Here is an 18910-nt window from a genome sequence, read left to right as displayed (position 1 = left end):
CACATAGTACTCAAAGAGCTGCTCACATATTACTGGGAGGGGGAAACATCTTGGAGACAGACGTATTAACTTTTTTTTTTTTTTTTTTTTTACATTTTGTGAAACTTTTGAGAAGTTGTACCTACCTAACACGTAATAAAATGAATATTGACAAAATCAAGTTACTGTGATGATTACCGCCTTGCTTCTCTTCTCCTCTTTCCCACTTCTGCTCTGGCATTACTGTAGCAGCCAGTATTCTCCTAAACACCTACATCCAGAACCTCAAAAGGTATTTAGGCACCTAACATTGATTTCAGTCCTTAACGCTAGAGATGACTGCCTTGTACCATTTGAAAGTTAGGCGTTGAAGCTTTCATAAGGTGTATGTAATTGGTTTTTAGCTCTAAACACTTCTTAAGGTATCACCCATTACTTGTAGAAACTGAGGTGTGTATGTGGGGGGGAGAGATAATAGTAATCAAAAAGGTGTGATTTCAGTGTCCCATGTGGTATTTCACAAATTAGGACTAGAAGTCAATAATAAAGCATTTCAGGAGTGAAGTTCTAGGACCTGATTTTCCTTTGCATTACATTTCAGTTTTACACTAATCTCCACTTTACAGTTTCCTGTGTCCTAAAAAATCCAATCTACTTGACAGATTTATTTGTAAAATACATCTATCACCATTGCCATAAGAAACAGCAATTCAATTTTACAATGACAGCCAAAATTTTGATCAACTGCACTTTAACTCATTTTTCAGCATTCCCCTCTGTTTTATGATAGTACAATTTGGAGCAAAGTGTACTCTTTTCATTTGGTGTTTCACCTTGCAGGCTTTTAGGGTATTGCATTCTACTGTGAGGCCTTTTGGTCTGACAAAGAGAGGAGTCTGCATATAAACTGATGCATTAGAAGTCTGGACAAAATGCTGTTCTCGTGTTTGGGTGCACAACTGGGGGAAGAGTGCTCAGGAAGTCCCCCTCCTTCCAATGTTACAGGGCAGCAGTTTGTCTTGATTAGCAGGTGGGATCCCTGGCAAATTTTTCCAACAGCATTTCTATGTCTCAAGGAGGTCTGGTTGGCCAGTCTGTGGAAATAGTCAGGGCCCCCGTTCTCTTGCATGCACTCGGCCATTGACAGCTGACTGTCGGGGGCACAAAGTACTCCCATTTTGGAGCACAAGTAAGGAGCACTGCTGCATGAACCGTCTCCATATTCTCTAATTCATGCTGACATGCACTGGCAAGATGGCTCTTGGAATCTGTTCAGACACTATCATGCTGAACCATCTTGATTCCCCCTCCTAATTTCATATGGCACAGATTGGCAAGGGTAAGAGTTGGATTAAAGGCCCAGAGTTGGATTTAAGGCTCAAATCCAAGCCCCACTGAAGTCTCTGAAAGTTTTGCTAATGACTTCAATGGGATTTGGTCTGTCTTGTCTAGATGAGGTAGAATGGAGTAGTTTGAATGCACATTGAAAAGAATGTGATACATTACTGTACTAAAGGTATAAAACCAAACATTCATTGTGCTGAGAGTAAACTCCAATTAGTTCATAGAATTCTTATGGTGCCAGGGTAATTCCAGTGATTACTCTACCATAATTTAATTGCCAAAAAATTTCAACAGGACCAACAGACCCAGTCAATAAAAAAAGACTCAAAATTGTATAATCAACATGTAGATGAGTATTCATCTGAATTTAAATTAGTTTTGCATTTGTTGAATATAGACAAGGTAATTCTGAAATAGTTGTCATTCAAAAGAGAACGTTGACAACCTTTAAAGTGCTGAGTTTTCTTTTTCCACCAAACGTAATTGCAAGTGAATAACATATGCAGACCAGAAGTGAATGATGAATGTAGTCACATATATACATTAGTAACCATGAAAGAGCCATTTTTCAATTTAGACTTTGTTTTAAATTAGAATTTACATTTAGACTTGTTTTTTTGGAAAAGTAAAGACAAGGGGTCAGATTATCAGTCAGCCCCCATAATGGGGACCTTCCATAACAGGGCAGTTGTGGTTTCCCCTTCTGTAGGGGATCCCTGCCTACAGAGAACCCCAAAGTGCTGTAAAGCTGGCATACCTGGCGCCATGCACACAGTGCACCAAAAGTGGGAAGGGGCATGGGCAAAACATTCTGTGTACTAATGATCCATGGCCAATGGAACAATATCTCATGCCCTCCAACTCTAACTTGTTCTTGAGGCCAAAATGGATTGACCCCAGAGTTCTGGGGGAGGGGTACAAAGGTGCTGGAAAGTCTTATTCACACTGCACCTAACCTTCTGCAGGCTGACCTGTTGAATTTGACAGCAAGCTGTTCATCTCAAACATCAACCACTACCATCATTGCCAGGTAATGCTGCCAGTGTCCTCCTGCCTTAAAACTTGCAGACCTTGCATCTACATTTGCCCTCCGACAGATGTTTCCATGAGAGGTCATTGTGTGACAGTCTACTTGCTACATTTACATACCTTTTCTGGTTGTATCCGTAGCTACAGAGATTTACTTTTGCCAGCATCTTTCTCTGATCAGTTGCAGGGATGTGATTGTAAAACAAAGTAGTCACAGTAAAAGGTCATTTGCATCACCTGCAAGCCTTTTCTAAGTGCTGGCATGGAGCCTAAATAAATGATGTACGGCTAAAAGTAAATGTGTATAATTAAAAATACAAGTGTTCAGCAATAGATAATAAAACCTTTTCAGCGTGCTATTTCTGCAGAAATTGGTATTTAGGTCTTTTTATAGTCCATATGTTCAAGCAGAAGCAAACTTCATATGAAGTCAATGGGACTTTTGGGAGGAAAAGGAATCCAGGGATCACATCCATTGTCTATATTCTCAGGTCTGTTCTATACTTAAAACTCAGATCAATATAGCTATGGCACAGAGGGGTGTCAAAAATCCACAGGCCTGAGTACTATGGCTATGCTGACCTAACTCCCAGGGTAGATGAGGCTAGGTCAATGGAAGAATGCTTCTGTCCATCTAATATTGTTCAGGGCAGGAGAGTTCCTTCAGCTACAGAAAAACCCTTATTTTGCTACAGTCTGTGTCTGTACTACAAGCTAACAGTGACAGCTACAGCACTGTAGGTGTACTCCTATAGCACCTATAGCGTAGGCATCGCATCACTCTGGTATAATTATCATGCATCTGGGATAAGAGAGTTTAATGATATACTTTGTGTAAGGGTCAAGAAGAAATCCGGTAAGAAATCCTCTTAATTGACACTATTACATTTTCTCTTAACTGAATGTTACCACTGAGTGGATCCAAACGAAGTTGAAAAATGTTGATTACATTTAGTTCTAATTCAAGGTACTGTGACAAAGTTCCTGCTCTACCTTGGTGGGTCTTGCGCTTATTGGAGGATTTGCTCGCCTTAGAGCTTCACGGCAACCCTCAGCTTGGCCGTTTTCGTGAACCCACAGTCCAGGTCGACTCCTCCTGTGTCTGACCAGGAGTTGGGAGGTTTGGGGGAACCCGGGCCCGCCCTCTACTCCGGGTTCCAGCCCAGGGCCCTGTGGAATGCAGCTGTCTAGAGTGCCTCCTGGAACAGCTGTGCGACAGCTACAACTCCCTAGGCTACTTCCCCATGGCCTCCTCCCAACACCTTCTTTATCCTCACCATAGGACCTTCCTCCTGGTGTCTGATAATGCTTGTACACACCAGTCCTCCAACAGTCCGCGTTCTCACTCTCAGCTCCTAGTGCCTCTTGCTTCCAGCTCCTCACACACACACCACAAACTGAAGTGAGCTCCTTTTTGAAACCCAGGTGCCCTATTAGCCTGCCTTAATTGATTCTAGCAGCTTCTTGATTGGCTGCAGGTGTTCTAATCAGCCTGTCTGTCTTAATTGTCTCCAGAAGGTTCCTGATTGTTCTGGAACCTCCCCTGTTACCTTACTCGGGCAAAAGGGACCTACTTAGCCTGGGGCTAATATATCTGCCTGCTATTACTCTCCTATAGCCATCTGGCCCAACCCTGTCACAGTACTGTAATACTAAACTTTAATTTAGCAATTATGTCTAATCAGCAGAATAACACAGAGCTCTCTTACAATCAGCACTGTCCTCTTTATAACAGCACCACTATTTATGTATTTATTTATCATGAGTAATTTCCGCTGGATTACATATAGTATCATTACTCGTAGACCCAATCAGAATACTTTATACTCACATTTTGATCACTGAATTTAATATTTCTGTATTAGTATCTTCGTAGCAATTTATAACTGATAAATTAGTCTTGGATCATAAAAAGCTGCCTATTAGTCTGTGGCATAGTACCCCAAAGAAAGAGGTGAAAACCTAATTCCTGGAAACACTGCAAATTAGATTGGATAAAGTCAGATTTACAGCATTGTTTCTCAAACTGGGGTCTGCAGACCACTGGGGGTCTGCAAGCGTAGTCCAGTGGGTCCACAGGCCCCACTGATCCCAGCACCTCTTGCATGCCAGGGTGTAGCTGTTCTGTGGCATGCAAGAGGCACTTGGAAGGAGGGGAAGGAATCAAGTCTGGGGCTGCCAGCCCTGCTGATCAACTCCTACAGCCCCCTCCCAGTGCTTCCTGCATGCCAGGGAACAGCTGTTCAGCGGCATGCAGGAAGGGCTGGGAGGGCGGGGGAGGACCGAAGATGGGGTGTGTTTGGGGTAGGCGTGGAGCAGGGGCGGGGAGAGGTGGAGTGGGGGCAGGGCCTGGGGCTGAGTGGGGAATTTGGGGGATTATGCACAATTTTAAATCAAAATGGGGTCCTTGGGTTGCTAAAGTTTGAGAACCGCTAATTTAAAGTATTCTGGGGGGGAAAGAAATCCTGCATTAGCAAGAAAGGCCTACATTACCAAATAAGCCTTTACCATTTCTTGCTTAGGCCCCCCAAGTCAGCAAAACATTTAAGCACATATTTAACTTTAAACTGTGCTTAAGTTCTATTTAAATCAACTGAAGTCATTGGGCCTGATTCCCATTTACCCTAAGGCATCTTTACACTATGCATTACATTTTGTGGCCTTTTTATACTGCCAGAGTGGTGTAAACGGGTTGTACTGCAAAGCAGCAGCAACTCATTGACTTCCATGGGACTTGAAAACATGCTTAAGTCCTTTGCTGAACTGGGCTTCATATGATAGGGCTTTATTGTACCTTATAGCACTGCCCCATACAGAAGGTGGTGAGGGACTGCACCACCTCAGTGGAAACAGCAGGTCCAGTTTGCCTCCAGAGTTTCCCAGCACACCAGGGTAGAATGCCCAGAAGATGCTGCTCTTGCTACCTTCTGTGGCTGGCTAGCTCTATTAGCCAGTGTGAGTTTGAGGGGTGGAATGAGACTCGACCTTTCTGTGCCCCTTTTGGGATGATCTGTGTCTCAAGAGATGCTATTAGGGAAGAGTCCCTCTGCATATTTTTGACTGACTCCTGCATAGGAGGAGCATATGGAAGGAAGGGTCCTTGTAAGGCTGCTACTCACCCACCCAAAGACTAGCCAAAATTTAATCCATACTATATAATTTTCAACAGTATGCTGTCAAAGAAACTACACAAAAACTGAAAGGCCAATAAAATATCTCCATGATATGATTCACAGTAGGAACTATGAAAGCAAGACTGTTTTCTTTCTCTGTGCATCTCTTCTTTCTTATCCCTAACAAGTATCACACTAAATATAAATTATGGTATTATTTTCATATTTAAAAATAAGTTTAGTGCCTATAGAACTGCAACATGGTTTACTAGAAATATTATGCCACAAAATGCAAGTGGTTTGTGCAGTTTAAAGTCACAGGTGCATGCCTTTGGTATAATACTGACACCCGAAACATCACCTTTAACATGTTCATGTTGGGAATTTAACTGTATTGCCTTTTAGGATACAAATGCTTATATTACTCTTCCAGCATGAGTTGCACCTCTCATCTGTTATGTAATTCCTTAGGGGAGAGCGACTTGGTAAACTGTATGCCAAGGATATGCAATACTGTAATATCTTTGTACTTTATAGTAATATAAAAAATGTCAACGCATTTCTGTGGAATACCCACTGAGTTTGAGAATATGGTTGTAATAAATAATATTTTAGATTAGTTTTATGTTTTGACTCTCCTTTTCTTTTTAAATCACAAATGCAAAGCAGGATTCTTACAAGAGAGTCAGAATGGTTCAATTGGGTTAGAGTGTTTCTTACAAATACATTGAGTTATTTTCAACTACCACTAACCACAGGTGTGTTAACATTTTTGTTCTATGTCCCCCTATGGTATTAGAGGTATATTTTTAATAATGGTTTTGTATTCTTTCAGATTGACTTTAATACTGTCCTGTCCAATGGATCTCAAAAATTTCCCAATGGATGTGCAAACATGTATAATGCAGCTGGAAAGTTGTAAGTGTGAACAAAGTATTCTTCTACGAATAACTGTATAAAGATGACAGTACATGCTGGGATAGAAAAGGTGGTAATATAGAGAATTCTGCCTTTTCAAAATAAGCATGCTTTGTTAACGTTCTGTACAATTATGGCCTTCCCATACAATATACAGCACTGCTTGAATCCAAAAAATTTCTTAAGGGCCAGAGTCTGCCATCCTTTGAGTAGTATTATGCAGATAGTAAATTACTTCTCAGCATGAGTAAGGGTTGTAGATTCTGGTCCATAAGTTGTAAAGTATTATTTATTTTGAGAGGTTTGTGGAATTATTTCAGAAAAGTTCCATTATTCTAAAATATGAGCTTTGGTGAGTACTTCCAGTTTAACAAATTCAACCTGATTTCAGAGACCTGCATTTCAGTATTATAGTATTCAGTTTTTAGCATGCCTATGCAGTATTTTTTCCTAGAATGCTGTTCATTTTTAAAAAATGTAACACTGTATGTTGACATAAATTCTTGATTCTATTACACAAATGTCAGTAACATCAGAATATGGCCCCTTCTTCACTAAGGACCCTTTCTAAAGTCTTTACTCAGAGTTGGCAGGAAAAGGATGGTACCTCAACAAAATAAAGTGAGAGACTAGTCTACACACTCTGTGAATACTCTGAAATCCATGGGGATCCAGAAGGAAAAGAGTCAAGAGTCATCCATACAAGGCCCTGCTCCTCTGATCTGGCCCAGCTCTGTAGCTCTACAATGTCCCCATTAGATTCCCATGTCTCTGGCTTTCCTTGGGATCATCCTAAAAGGGGGATTTTCCCAACATAGAGGAGAGAGCTGTGGAAAGGAAATAAATCCTTTGGCTGTATTTATAGTGGAATCTCCACTTGGCAAAGATAGGATGATATGCATCCCCCACGTACTCCATCCCTCAGCCCACCCACCTTCTCAACCCATATAACTCCTTGAATCCACAGAACACCCTGTCTAAGATCCATGGAAAAGGCAGCATATTGAGCCCTCTCTATAAGGGTGGCAGAGACCTACATATGGAAGGGACCATCCAGGTAGAGATCAGTTGAACATAAATATGCCCCTTGATCTTTACCAAGTCAAAACTTCTTCTGACATCAAAGGACTGTATAATGAAGACTTACTGATGGACTCAATGGAATTTGTACCACATAACCAGCTTGCCATTTAATGTAGCCAACAAAAAACAGTAGGGAAAGAAGGGCCTAGTGGTATTAAGTTCTTCAACTTAAAGCATTAAAATATATACAGAGAGTGAAGCTTTAACACAAAACACAGCATTTATTATGTTCTAATAATTCCACCCTGGAAAAAGCAAGCATACTAGTCGAAGTAATTTATATGCTATCTTTGTTAGGCCTCCATTTGAGTATACATATGGAGGCCTAACAAATTCTCCTTAATTGGAAAAAGATTTAAGACTTCAGATTAAAGGAACAGTTCAGTTGAAATACATTTGAGTTAACCACCACTCTTGTGAAATACCCACCACTCATGTGAAACAAAAATGATGCTTGATAACGCTTTATACTATGCATAATATCTATCTCAGGATGTCCATTAAAACAAAATGCAAGGTGAATATGTCGGAGCATTATTTCTTTCCATAATCTAAACTGTGCCCATGCTAATTTTTTAAAAAAAATAATCAAGGCCCAGATGACTCTCCCTTTGATACATAAATGGAGGGGAGGCTCTGTTCACAAAACTCCCTCCAGCTATGAGAAAAAGGTGCTTAGTCACCTCCACAGAACCATCCCCCCATTCAGCTCTGGGACCTGCAGCGGTACTGTAAGGTCCTGGGATTTAACTTGAGCTAGTGCAGAGCACTAGACACTCACACAGATGGTTTGGACCTCCCCTAGTCTCTGCCGAGTTTAGGGATGGCCTTCTCTGCAAAGGGGCCAAACCCTACCCTTACTATGGGATCATTTGGATGTGATGTCTGGAAGCGAGTTCATCCCCCACATCCCCTTCCTGAAGGTGTTTCTACAAGAGGGGATGATGTATACCGAGAGAGCCTTCACTGATGAGAAATAAGTCAGTTAAGAATAGTGTGAAATGTAGTGATACACAAAGACAGAAATATTTAGCAAAAATGATAAATATATATCTTATAATATGCTCTTTGCTTTATATTTTTAGTATTGTAATTAAAATGTTCATAAGTAAAAGTATTAATGAGATTCCTGTATCTAGAATGTGCACAGTGGATTATTTAGAATATTAAGACAGAGAAGCAAAACAGATGCCTAACTTGATGGATTAATTTCTTACAGTGTTTCAAAACCACGTGTACGTTGAAGGGTTGAAAGAGGCATCATTAATTTTTTTTTTAATTGGAACACGGAGGGACAGTGAGAAAGGTGAATAAACATCATTGGGAGGTGATTCAGCATCACTGAATCTGTCAAAATTATTCACTGTATGATTTTATTGTAGGCTTTTAAAAAACAAATTGCAAGGTGATTTTGAAAGTTAGTCCTGCCTTTCATTACAGTGGGTGTGTCAAGGTTCCTCCCCCACTCTGAACTCTAGGGTACAGATGTGGGGACCTGCATGAACAACCTCCTAAGCTTATCTTTACCAGCTTAGGTCAAAACTTCCCCAAGGTACGAAATATTACCCCCGTTATCCTTGGACTGGCCGCTACCACCACCAAACTAATACTGGTTACTGGGGAAGAGCTGTTTGGACGCGTCCTTCCCCCCAAAATACTTCCCAAAACCTTGCACCCCACTTCCTGGACAAGGTTTGGTAAAAAGCCTCACCAATTTGCCTAGGTGACTACAGACCCAGATCCTTGGATCTTAAGAACAATGAACAATCCTCCCAACACTTGCACTCCCCCTTTCCTGGGAAATGTTGGATAAAAAGCCTCACCAATTTGCATAGGTGACCACAGACCCAAACCCTTGGATCTGAGAACAATGAAAAAGCATTCAGTGTTTTACAAGAAGACTTTTAATGAGAAATAGAAGTAAATAGAAATAAAGAAATCCCCCCTGTAAAATCAGGATGGTAGATATCTTACAGGGTAATTAGATTCAAAAACATAGAGAACCCCTCTAGGCAAAACCTTAAGTTACAAAAAAGATACACAGACAGAAATAGTTATTCTATTCAGCACAATTCTTTTCTCAGCCATTTAAAGAAATCATAATCTAACACATACCTAGCTAGATTACTTACTAAAAGTTCTAAGACTCCATTCCTGTTCTGTCCCTGGCCAAGACGACTACAGACAGACACAGACCCTTTGTTTCTCTCCCTCCTCCCAGCTTTTGAAAGTATCTTGTCTCCTCATTGGTCATTTTGGTCAGGTGCCAGCGAGGTTACCTTTAGCTTCTTAACCCTTTACAGGTGAGAGGAGCTTTCCCCTGGCCAGGAGGGATTTCAAAGGGGTTTACCCTTCCCTTTATATTTATGACAGGGTGGATGGTAATATTGTCAAGTGGTCTCTGAATGTCAGATTAATGGCTGAGTTGAACAGGAATTTTCCTGACAAAAAAATTGAATGGCAACCTTAGTTACTTGTTTCAAAGGTCAAGGCACTTTAGGTCATACTGCACAATCAGTGTTTACACAGAACTTTTCATTGAGCACAATGGGAAATCTTTTTAACAACTGATGCCATGATCTGGCTTTTATAATTAAGTGTAACTACAGCAAATGTTACCAGGAGGCAATTATACTGGAGCGCATACATATGCCAGGTACATTTGCTCTATATAAGAATGTTTCCACAAAGCAAACAAAAATCACATTTCACCGAACACACAGAAAAAAATAATTTAAAACCTCTTTTTGCATTCAGAAAGTTATGAGTTTTAACATGCAATCTTGAAACATTTACTTGATTAAAAAAATTCATAAAACTTTCCTATGTTTTTCCTCTCTTTTGACCATAGTAAGCATAGATAATACAGCATCTGAACATTCTTATGCAATAGAACCTGCTTTGTTTTATAGAAACTTACAAATTCTCACTAACTGCACCCTAGGGAGCCAACAAACACTTATTAGCTGCATAGCATTATTGATGTTATAATTTCCAGCAGAACCTTTTGCACTGAAGTCTTCATGTTAATCATCCGTTTCAGTGGGAGTAAATCCCCTGTTGCATAATCATGTGGTACACCCAGATGATACTCACAAAGGTAAAGAGTGGTACAAAAATACAAATTAATTTTTCTGTAAATACACAGTCTTCCCGTCACACCAGTAAATGATCTATAACCTTATTCAAAAATGGATATGTTGTCATAGCTTTTACTTGGTTGCACAAGGAAGTCAGGGGACATACCCCTCATGCTCCCCACCCCTTGCTCCCCTGCTTCATCCTGATCTGATTGTGACTCCAGATGTAGGCAGAAGAGTAGGGGCTGTTGCCCCATTTGCCACACTGCAATCAAGTGAGCACATTTGGGGTGGTGAGGAGCCCTGGCTCCACCCACCTGTCTGACAGCCAGATCAGCTGGCTCGGATTTTCAGGACGTAAACTCTCTATCAAAAGGGATGAGGTAACTTAATCCCCACCAAGAGCAAGAGAGAAGCGGAAGAGGAATTGTCTTAATTCATTCTCTGAGATGCTCCTTCAGTGGTGCAGATCTGTGCTGTCCTTTAGTTAAGACAGACTGACAAGTTACGATTTAAGTCAAAGCATTTTAAACAATACTTTCACTACCATTCCACGGAAAATCAAAACAGTAGCACATAAACGAATTAGCATGGATTCCGGAGGTCCTCATTCCCCGTAAGAAAGAAAGAAATATGGCCCAGTTCATCTGTGCCTTGAATTTAACCACCTCCTTTACCAACAATATACCTTTGCTCTTTTCCTCTCCAATAAAAGACTTTTAGTGGGTTTACTAGATGGCCTCTTTATAAACTCAAAATATAGAGAAGAACTTGATTTTTCTGTTAATACTTCATGAGGATGAAGCTGGAACAATCAGGGTTATTTTCTTGTAACAAATAACCAGAAATGGTTTTGGACAATTATTTTTCCATCTCCTTATTTTCACCTCCATCCGGGTTGAGCCTACAAACCATACTCATTTGAGTAGTGCTGATGCTGGAGTAGTCCCATTTAAGTCAATGAGACTGCTTCCATAAAGATTACTCACCTGAGCAAAGATTTCAGGCCTCACAGATATTTAGAACAGCAAGCTGCAACATGTACAATTCATTTCTTACTGGAATCTCTCTTAAGTACACATGAGCATGTTGTGAAATAATGTTACTGCTCAGTAGCAGAATCTCAACCACTGCTGCTGTTGTGCCCCCTGCACGGAGGGCTCTAAGTGCAGCTCTTGTTTACAACTTTTCTCCCCAAACCATTCCTTGGTGACATGCTCAGTCTTCAGCAGCCCTTGAGATAGTATTCCCAAGGTCTCTCCAACCCCTTGGATCTACAGCTGTGATATTGGGACAGTGACATATGTTATTTATATCAGTAGGTGGTGTAGGACTTTTTTAATTGCAAATATTTTTGCAATTTTTTAAGAATGGGTTTTACCAAACTCTTACTGAAAAATAGTTTTCTTTATCCTTACCAACTGAAATGAACTGGTTGGGGCTCCCCTCCATCTCCTTAAAGCAAGACTAGATATCTTTTTAAAAGACCTGCTATAGCTCAAAGAGAAATGATGGGCTTGATACAGAAATTACTGGGTGAGACTCTACAGCCTGGGTTATGTAGGAGGTCAGACTAGATGATCATAATGGTCCCTTCTGGTCTCCAATTCTAGGAAACTATATATTAAAAAGGAGGAAAATAAATGAATGATAACAATAGTATGAAAAGAGCAGTGTTCATGCCAGGGCAGCTCAAGAGCCTCCCTGATAATTTTATTTCTGTTCTATTTGAACAATATATAGAATAATGATAGCTAGAAACATATCTTATTCTTGTGACATCTCTCCTCAGCACAATATTTCCCCTTAATAGAGCTTTTTGTGTCTCTCCCTTGTTAAATTTATCTTTTATTATACTTCACTGCATTCCATTTATTCATGGATTAATGTTGTTTTGAGTGGGTGGGAAAGACACCTTGCTTAGATTGCTTTATGAATTTCTGTGAAATGTAATATTCCTACAACCTTAAGCAATAACTAAAGGAAGCTACTGGCTCAGGTAAAGATTAGGCCTCTTAACAAGGGAGAAATTGAGCATGAAACACAAATATATGTAAGGAAGTATGAAAACGCCTCCATTATCGGATTATTATTTTAATGAATATATCCCTTAATGTTTAAAATGAATAACTTTTCCCCCTTTTATAGTTCCTTGATTACTCAGTCTTTATAGACAATAAAGGCTAATCCAACCCACCATCTAGACTTTTAGGGGAAGATCCTCCCACTGAGATGTGCATGGAAAGAAGTTCTCCTATGCAGAGAATTCTCCCCTCCTGCACTGAAAAGTTCAGCTGCTTGAGCAGCATCATTTCTTTCCTTTCTGGAGCTCTGTGGAGAGCACTCTATGGGTCCAGATACCAGACAGGTGGAGAAAACAGTTTGTGCAGATGAGGACAGGAGTGGTCAGGCCAAGGGCAGGCCTGGGAGGGGATGGAATGTGCATATTGTTTCTCCACCGCCAGCCATACAGAGCTGATAATCCATTCTGAGATTGCATTGTCTTTCCAATTGTTCTCCCACCAAGAGCAGCCATGCCCAGAGAAAAGGGCCCCCATGGGGGCCAGAGTAGCTATGGAGGCACAGGACCTCCATGTGCCTGTATTATGCTGTGGAGAAACCATCTCCCCACCTTTCCCAGATATAACAATGGTGAGGAACTCCATCTCCATGAGAGAGATTTACTCCCCATGATCTCCTTCTAAGTGCTTTACTGTGAGAGGAGGCAATCCAACCTGTTGTGTTTTAGTCACAAGAAGAATTTGTAAAGGAATGCTTCAGCTATACATTTAAACACCAGTATACAGAGGCAACAGCACTGCAGAGAGGAGAAAGTTCATAATCTTAGACCAGAAACTCCCATCCAGTGCAGAAAGATCTCCCAAAAGGAAAAAAAGGTGTCACCAAATCCAGGGCTGGTGCTTGACCCCATAGAAACTCTTCCACATTAACACTACACAGATGTTGATCTATAGGTATGGAATGGGTGTGCTGGGTTTTAGGCATGTGGGGACTGAGCTAGGGAACAGCTTTGCTTATTGCCATGTGCTCCTCCAACCCCAACAACATATTCACATGGGATTCTGCTGGAAACTATACTCTCTGCCCTCTTAAGGTAGGGGAGGACATAAGCAAAGCAGGAGACCATGGTGGCACAGCTCCAGAGGGAGACATTTTATCAGAATGGCTTAGAGGGCAATGCGAAGGAGCAGGTATTCACAGGGATCCACAGGCTTGGTGCTTAATTTTCCTGTAGCTAGTCAGGCTCCATGGGACCTGTAGACTAACCTTGTGATCTCAAACCATCTCCCATCCCTAAAAGAAGAACATAGTAGCGATGGCACAAGATTGTCGTCAGTAAGATTTTTCAAGAAATGTTTCTCTTGATATGGATTTTTTGTGGTATTGGTCCATTTATTTAGCCCTTAGGGAGCTGCATGTTTGATTATTTCATTTAAAAAAAGAAATGAATATATAATAGAATTAAAGAAAGAATTACATATTTAACACTTTATTTCTTAGGCTGAACCCTGACGTATCAACACGTAAAATCCTTGGCCTGCTCCACTGATTCTACACTGGGTCTCAGGTCAAAGTTTAAACATCTGCCATATCTTTAGAATTATAATCTACAGGCAGATTCTCATTCTTTCCTCTTTTCTGCAAGCACATTTTTGGGTTGCCTTGCAGGAAAATTTTAAAAATCACCATGGTCAAAATGATGGTATTTCTTACCTCAACTGGCTGCCTAGAGGATTGTTTGGATTCAGTCATCAAACCAAGGTTACTCTTGAACATGAGCCATAAATAGTAATCATAAAAAATAATGAGAGCAGAACTCAGATAAGTCACTGTGACTAGGAGAACTGGAAGGCAAATGTCTAGCCAAACGGAACTCTTCTGTACGGAAACACTAGAGATCTCTGGGTGTTTGAGACCAGTTGTGTGTTTGTTAATGAAAAGGAAAGGAGTGGATTTTTACAATGGAGAGCCCAATATTAGGAGATGGGAAAAATCACATCTTGCTCCAGTAAAATATATCTGGTGAAATCTCTTCCAAATGAATTCATACTCAACCACTCCAGATTAATTTACTTAGGTTCTTCTTCTGTGGGTGGGAAGCCTATTACAGGGGATGTTACAAGGAAAGCAACCAGCGGAGGAGCTTCCTGTTGCAGAAAAGGGGATAGCATAATGGAAAAGATCATTGGCAGTTCGGAGTCACAGGTCTCCAAGGAGCTGCAGTTTATGGAGAAATAAGCATTTGCTTATCCTCCATGGGGTCATCTCCCAACCACCCTGTGGAAGGATGTGTAGTAAACTCTGAGATGAACTTTGGAGTTGCCTTTCCACTATCTGGGAGTAGCCTTCATGGGGGACAATCAGGTTTAAACTGCCTAAAATGACATTAATTAACTAAAAATAAATTACCAGCCAGATCTAGCTGGGGTAAGTTAGCTTAGCTCCATTAAGGTTTATAAAGCTATGCTGATTTATGCTGGCCAGGGACTGGCCCTTTATTTGTACGTTGTCCCCAAGAGGAAAATATGGCCCACTCTTTCCTTTTATATTTTGGTTTCCTATCAGAATGCTGATATTTTAGGACTAGATTGTAACATTTAACCACAGCACTAAGCAGGGAATGATGTAGAGCCATGCTATCCGAGAGGTCACTTGGGAAGGCCTGTGCTCAGAGAGCATAAAGGCAGATCACATATTGCACCATCCACTGAGTTGTAGCATTTTGTTCCCCTCTCTGAAGCTGGCTAGTTTCTTCGACTGGTGCTGCAGGGGAAGAAAAACCAGACACTCACCTTTCCAATCACTTTTGGGGATTTGCATTAAAAAGCACAGAGGGAGCAATCCCCACTTGTGTGCTGTAGCAAGCAGACTATTTCCAGGGGGCAGCACCTCTGACACAGAACAATTTCTATGCTCTTTGTAAAGATAAAAGCATGTGCTATTTCCCCTCTTCACTGCTCCATTGCTTCTACATTGGAACCCAGGTCACGAAGACGCAGGTCATATAGGGGGAAATAGTGGAAGCTGTGGCCTCACTGCTGATAGCCATGATAGGGATTTCCCTGACTAAAAATGCAGGGACTAGGAGTAGGTTTTCAGGCTACGGGGTATTAATAGGAGAAGAAACTTTGAGAGGAGGCTGAGATATGGAGCTTCTTGGGCACAGAGCTCTTTGGAGGGGCACAGGAGGATTTTGGAGCAAGGAAACTGCTGGCTGTTTGTTTCTACTGTGCTTGGGGAAACAGGACATTGTGTACATTCTTTGATTCATATTAACATTTTCTTCTCCTATCCTGTAAGGCCGTGAATATTGGCTAGCCCCTCGGGCCAAAGGGGCAACAATATCATACTTGTCTCTCTTCACCATAACATATGCTTCCAAATGGGATTACTCTATATAATAACTTTTACTGATTAAAAGCTAAAATGAATTTCATATTTTCCCAATTACTGCATCAGAAATACTTTAATAGGATTTCAGTTTCTTACCTCTCCTGTGTCGTAATCACAAAAGTTAAAGAGTAGCAACTACTTTTATTCTAAGAGTTACAAATACTTCCACAATGGAGAGTCACTTAAAGCCTTCTGGGAATCATTTCCAGCAAGCTACATAAAGAATATCTGGTCAGGCTACAGTCAGAGGAAGTTTAGTAAGTGTTAACACCCTACAAATATCTAACAATGTGTCTGAGTTGCATGCGTGACTGAGGGGAAAGCAGACTTATTTGTGTGTGAGGGTAAAGTAACATTTTAAATATTTAAGCAAGCACAGCGCGCTGCTAGCTTAATTGTTGTAATATAAGTGCTTAATTTAACAAGTCAGTTGGTTCTTTTCTTATAGGTTTCTCATAAATAAGTTTTCCCCACGGTCTTCTTTTCCCCCCTCTGTTTTTTAACTGACTGAACACACTGCTTTAGCCTGTACAAGTAAAGTTTTCCTAAGTCTTTTTCTTGAAAAAACATTTAAAACCTTTTCATAGTAAATCTTTTAAAGTCTCGCTTCATGGATGATGCCGTGGCTAGCAAATGCTTTACTAATTCTGAACCCGAATAAATGAAAGTGCCTCAAATAGCTACAAGTGCTTCAGTCTGTGATTTAAAAAGTCAAAGGTGTCCCATTCAAAATACCCAAATTAAGGGCAAAATTCTCCTTAGTGTGGAGAGCTATATAAAGTTCATGAAGAACTCCCATTGATATCCCTGGGATGTCTGCAAGTGGATAAAAGGCAGTACAGTCAACAGACATTCAGACTGTGGTATAAATAACAACAAACCCAAACACCCCAAAAAACAAAACAAACAAAAAACCTACAACATGACTCAGAGGAGAATTTTGCCTTTGAAAGAACAAAAAGGCATAATTCGCACTTTTCTATGTTGATCTTTTTAATGCAAGCAACATTATATACCCTCCAGGAGGATGAATTTATTTCTATTAAAAAGTATTGGTAATTACTCAAAGCCTATGCAGTGTAGTTATCAAACTGAATGGAAGGGAAGAACAATAAAATGGTATTATTTTGAGTGTTTGGTTCAAAATGAAAGCTGACCCCCCGTCTGTAACGCCACACTCCCAGCCCTTGCACTCCTGGTGTTTCTTAAGACCAATAATAAATATGATCTTTGTCAAATTGTCACACTAAAAAAGGAAGTGAAGATATCCTGTTGACACAGTGGCAGAATGTCATGCTGCAGTACCGGAGAAGCAGGTACATGTGTAGTTTGCAGATCTGTGTCCTGCAAAGCTGGAATGAAAGAATGGAGATAGCAATGGAAGTAGCATGCTTAGTCTCCATAAAGAATGAGGAAACAGGTACTTAGGCACTGTTCTAAAGCCCACTGAAGTCTATGGAAAGACTCCTATTGATTTGAGTGGGATTTGGATCCGGCTCTTACTGTCCTCTGCAGATAACCCATACCAATGGTATGCTCTCCAGAAGACAGTTGGTCAACTTGTCCACCCAATCAGAAATAAGATTGTGTCCAAGAAGCTACAAAAGAACTAGGACATGTAATAAGTAAAGGGTGGAGGGAGGGGATTTCCCTGGGAGAAGTGAGTTAAACTCAAAATTCATCCCTGTATCAGTTGCCATTTTTAAAAAAGTACATGGAAGGGAGGATGGAGAGCCCATGTATTTTTGGCCAGATATCAATATGGGAGATAATGCTGGTGAGACAAGCAATAATGCCTATGCAACTTTACCATTTTTGGAGAAGGCAAAACAAATAGAATAGCATGGCTCCTGGAGAAACTTTGCTGGCAGACAGGACACTGGGTCTGAAGAGTAGTGCAGAACAAGTGGCTCACTGAAGTGCCACCATTTTTGGGTATTAATTTCCTTTCAGATGCTCAGGCTCAGATGCCTGGGTTGTATCAACTACCCTATCTGCATGTTTGTGTATCTTCGGGAACTTCTCAAGGTCCCTTCTAGAGCTGGGTAAAACTTAGTTTTCTCATCCCTCACACGTTCTTGAGATTTCATAAATTTTCCTTTTCTGCCTTGGGATAAATATGAGACCACCCCAGAATAGCCAATAGCCCAGTGGTTAGTGCATTCACCAGGGCACTACATAATTCAGACGATGATTTGAACATGGGCCTCTGCTCCCCACTTCCCAGGCCAGCAGTGTCCTAGCCACTGTGCTGTTGGCTATCCTGGGGTCAGGGTTTCACTGTGTGTGTGTGTGTAAATAAAAACTTCAAAACAAAACTCCAAAATTACAGTCACAATGAGGACAAATCATGGATACAAAAATAAATCAGCCAAACCCACCCAGCCTTGACTCTTTTCCCTCAAAAGTAGAAGGTTAATTTGGTATCCTAGCACCACCCCCATGCCGACCACCTCTCCACCAAACTCATTTGTATTTTTTTTCCTCTGCCATTGCCAGCAATTGACTGAGTGCACAGATAGTGTGGGCTAGAGGTTGAGGTAAGCCGTTCTGTGCCTAAAATCAGGCTGAACAGCAGCTTTGACACAGAGTAGAAAACCATTGCATTAACTAACAACTGCCAGCTTCTCAAAGAAAATATGCTGCAAATGTCTGACCTTCCTTATCGAGGAAGATGCCGAATCCTATGGTGTGTGAAAATGTCCAAGAGCCAGTTGTTCATAAGTCTGGCTGCACAACAGTGGGACTTGCAGCTTTGAGAACATCAGCTCCCAGCTGTGGATGATAAAGGAGCAGAATAATAAAATGTGTTCCATTGTCTTCTCTGATGCAGAGCAGGCTTCCTGGCAGCAGCCTCTCTCTGTGTTTTCCTTGAAAGTTACCTCTGGCATACCAAATACCATGAAATATCTGCCACTGTGTATGCTTGTCAAGCTTCCTTCCCCACTC

General features: G+C 40.9%; 1 protein-coding gene across 1 annotated transcript in view; it reads left to right on the top strand.

Moving 5' to 3' along the window:
• The window catches only part of GLRA3 (glycine receptor alpha 3), a 142814-nt gene that overhangs the window by 85658 nt on the left and 38246 nt on the right, over positions 1-18910 (top strand). Inside the window, exon 5 of the mRNA XM_073340081.1 lies at positions 6301-6383. Coding sequence (XP_073196182.1) covers positions 6301-6383 — 83 coding nt within the window. The remainder of the gene's footprint in view (positions 1-6300; positions 6384-18910) is intronic.

Source organism: Lepidochelys kempii, chromosome 4 (genome assembly GCF_965140285.1).
Source record: "Lepidochelys kempii isolate rLepKem1 chromosome 4, rLepKem1.hap1, whole genome shotgun sequence".
In the NCBI taxonomy this organism is placed as follows: Eukaryota; Metazoa; Chordata; order Testudines; family Cheloniidae; genus Lepidochelys; species Lepidochelys kempii.
This window is presented reverse-complemented; position numbering and strand designations above follow the sequence as displayed.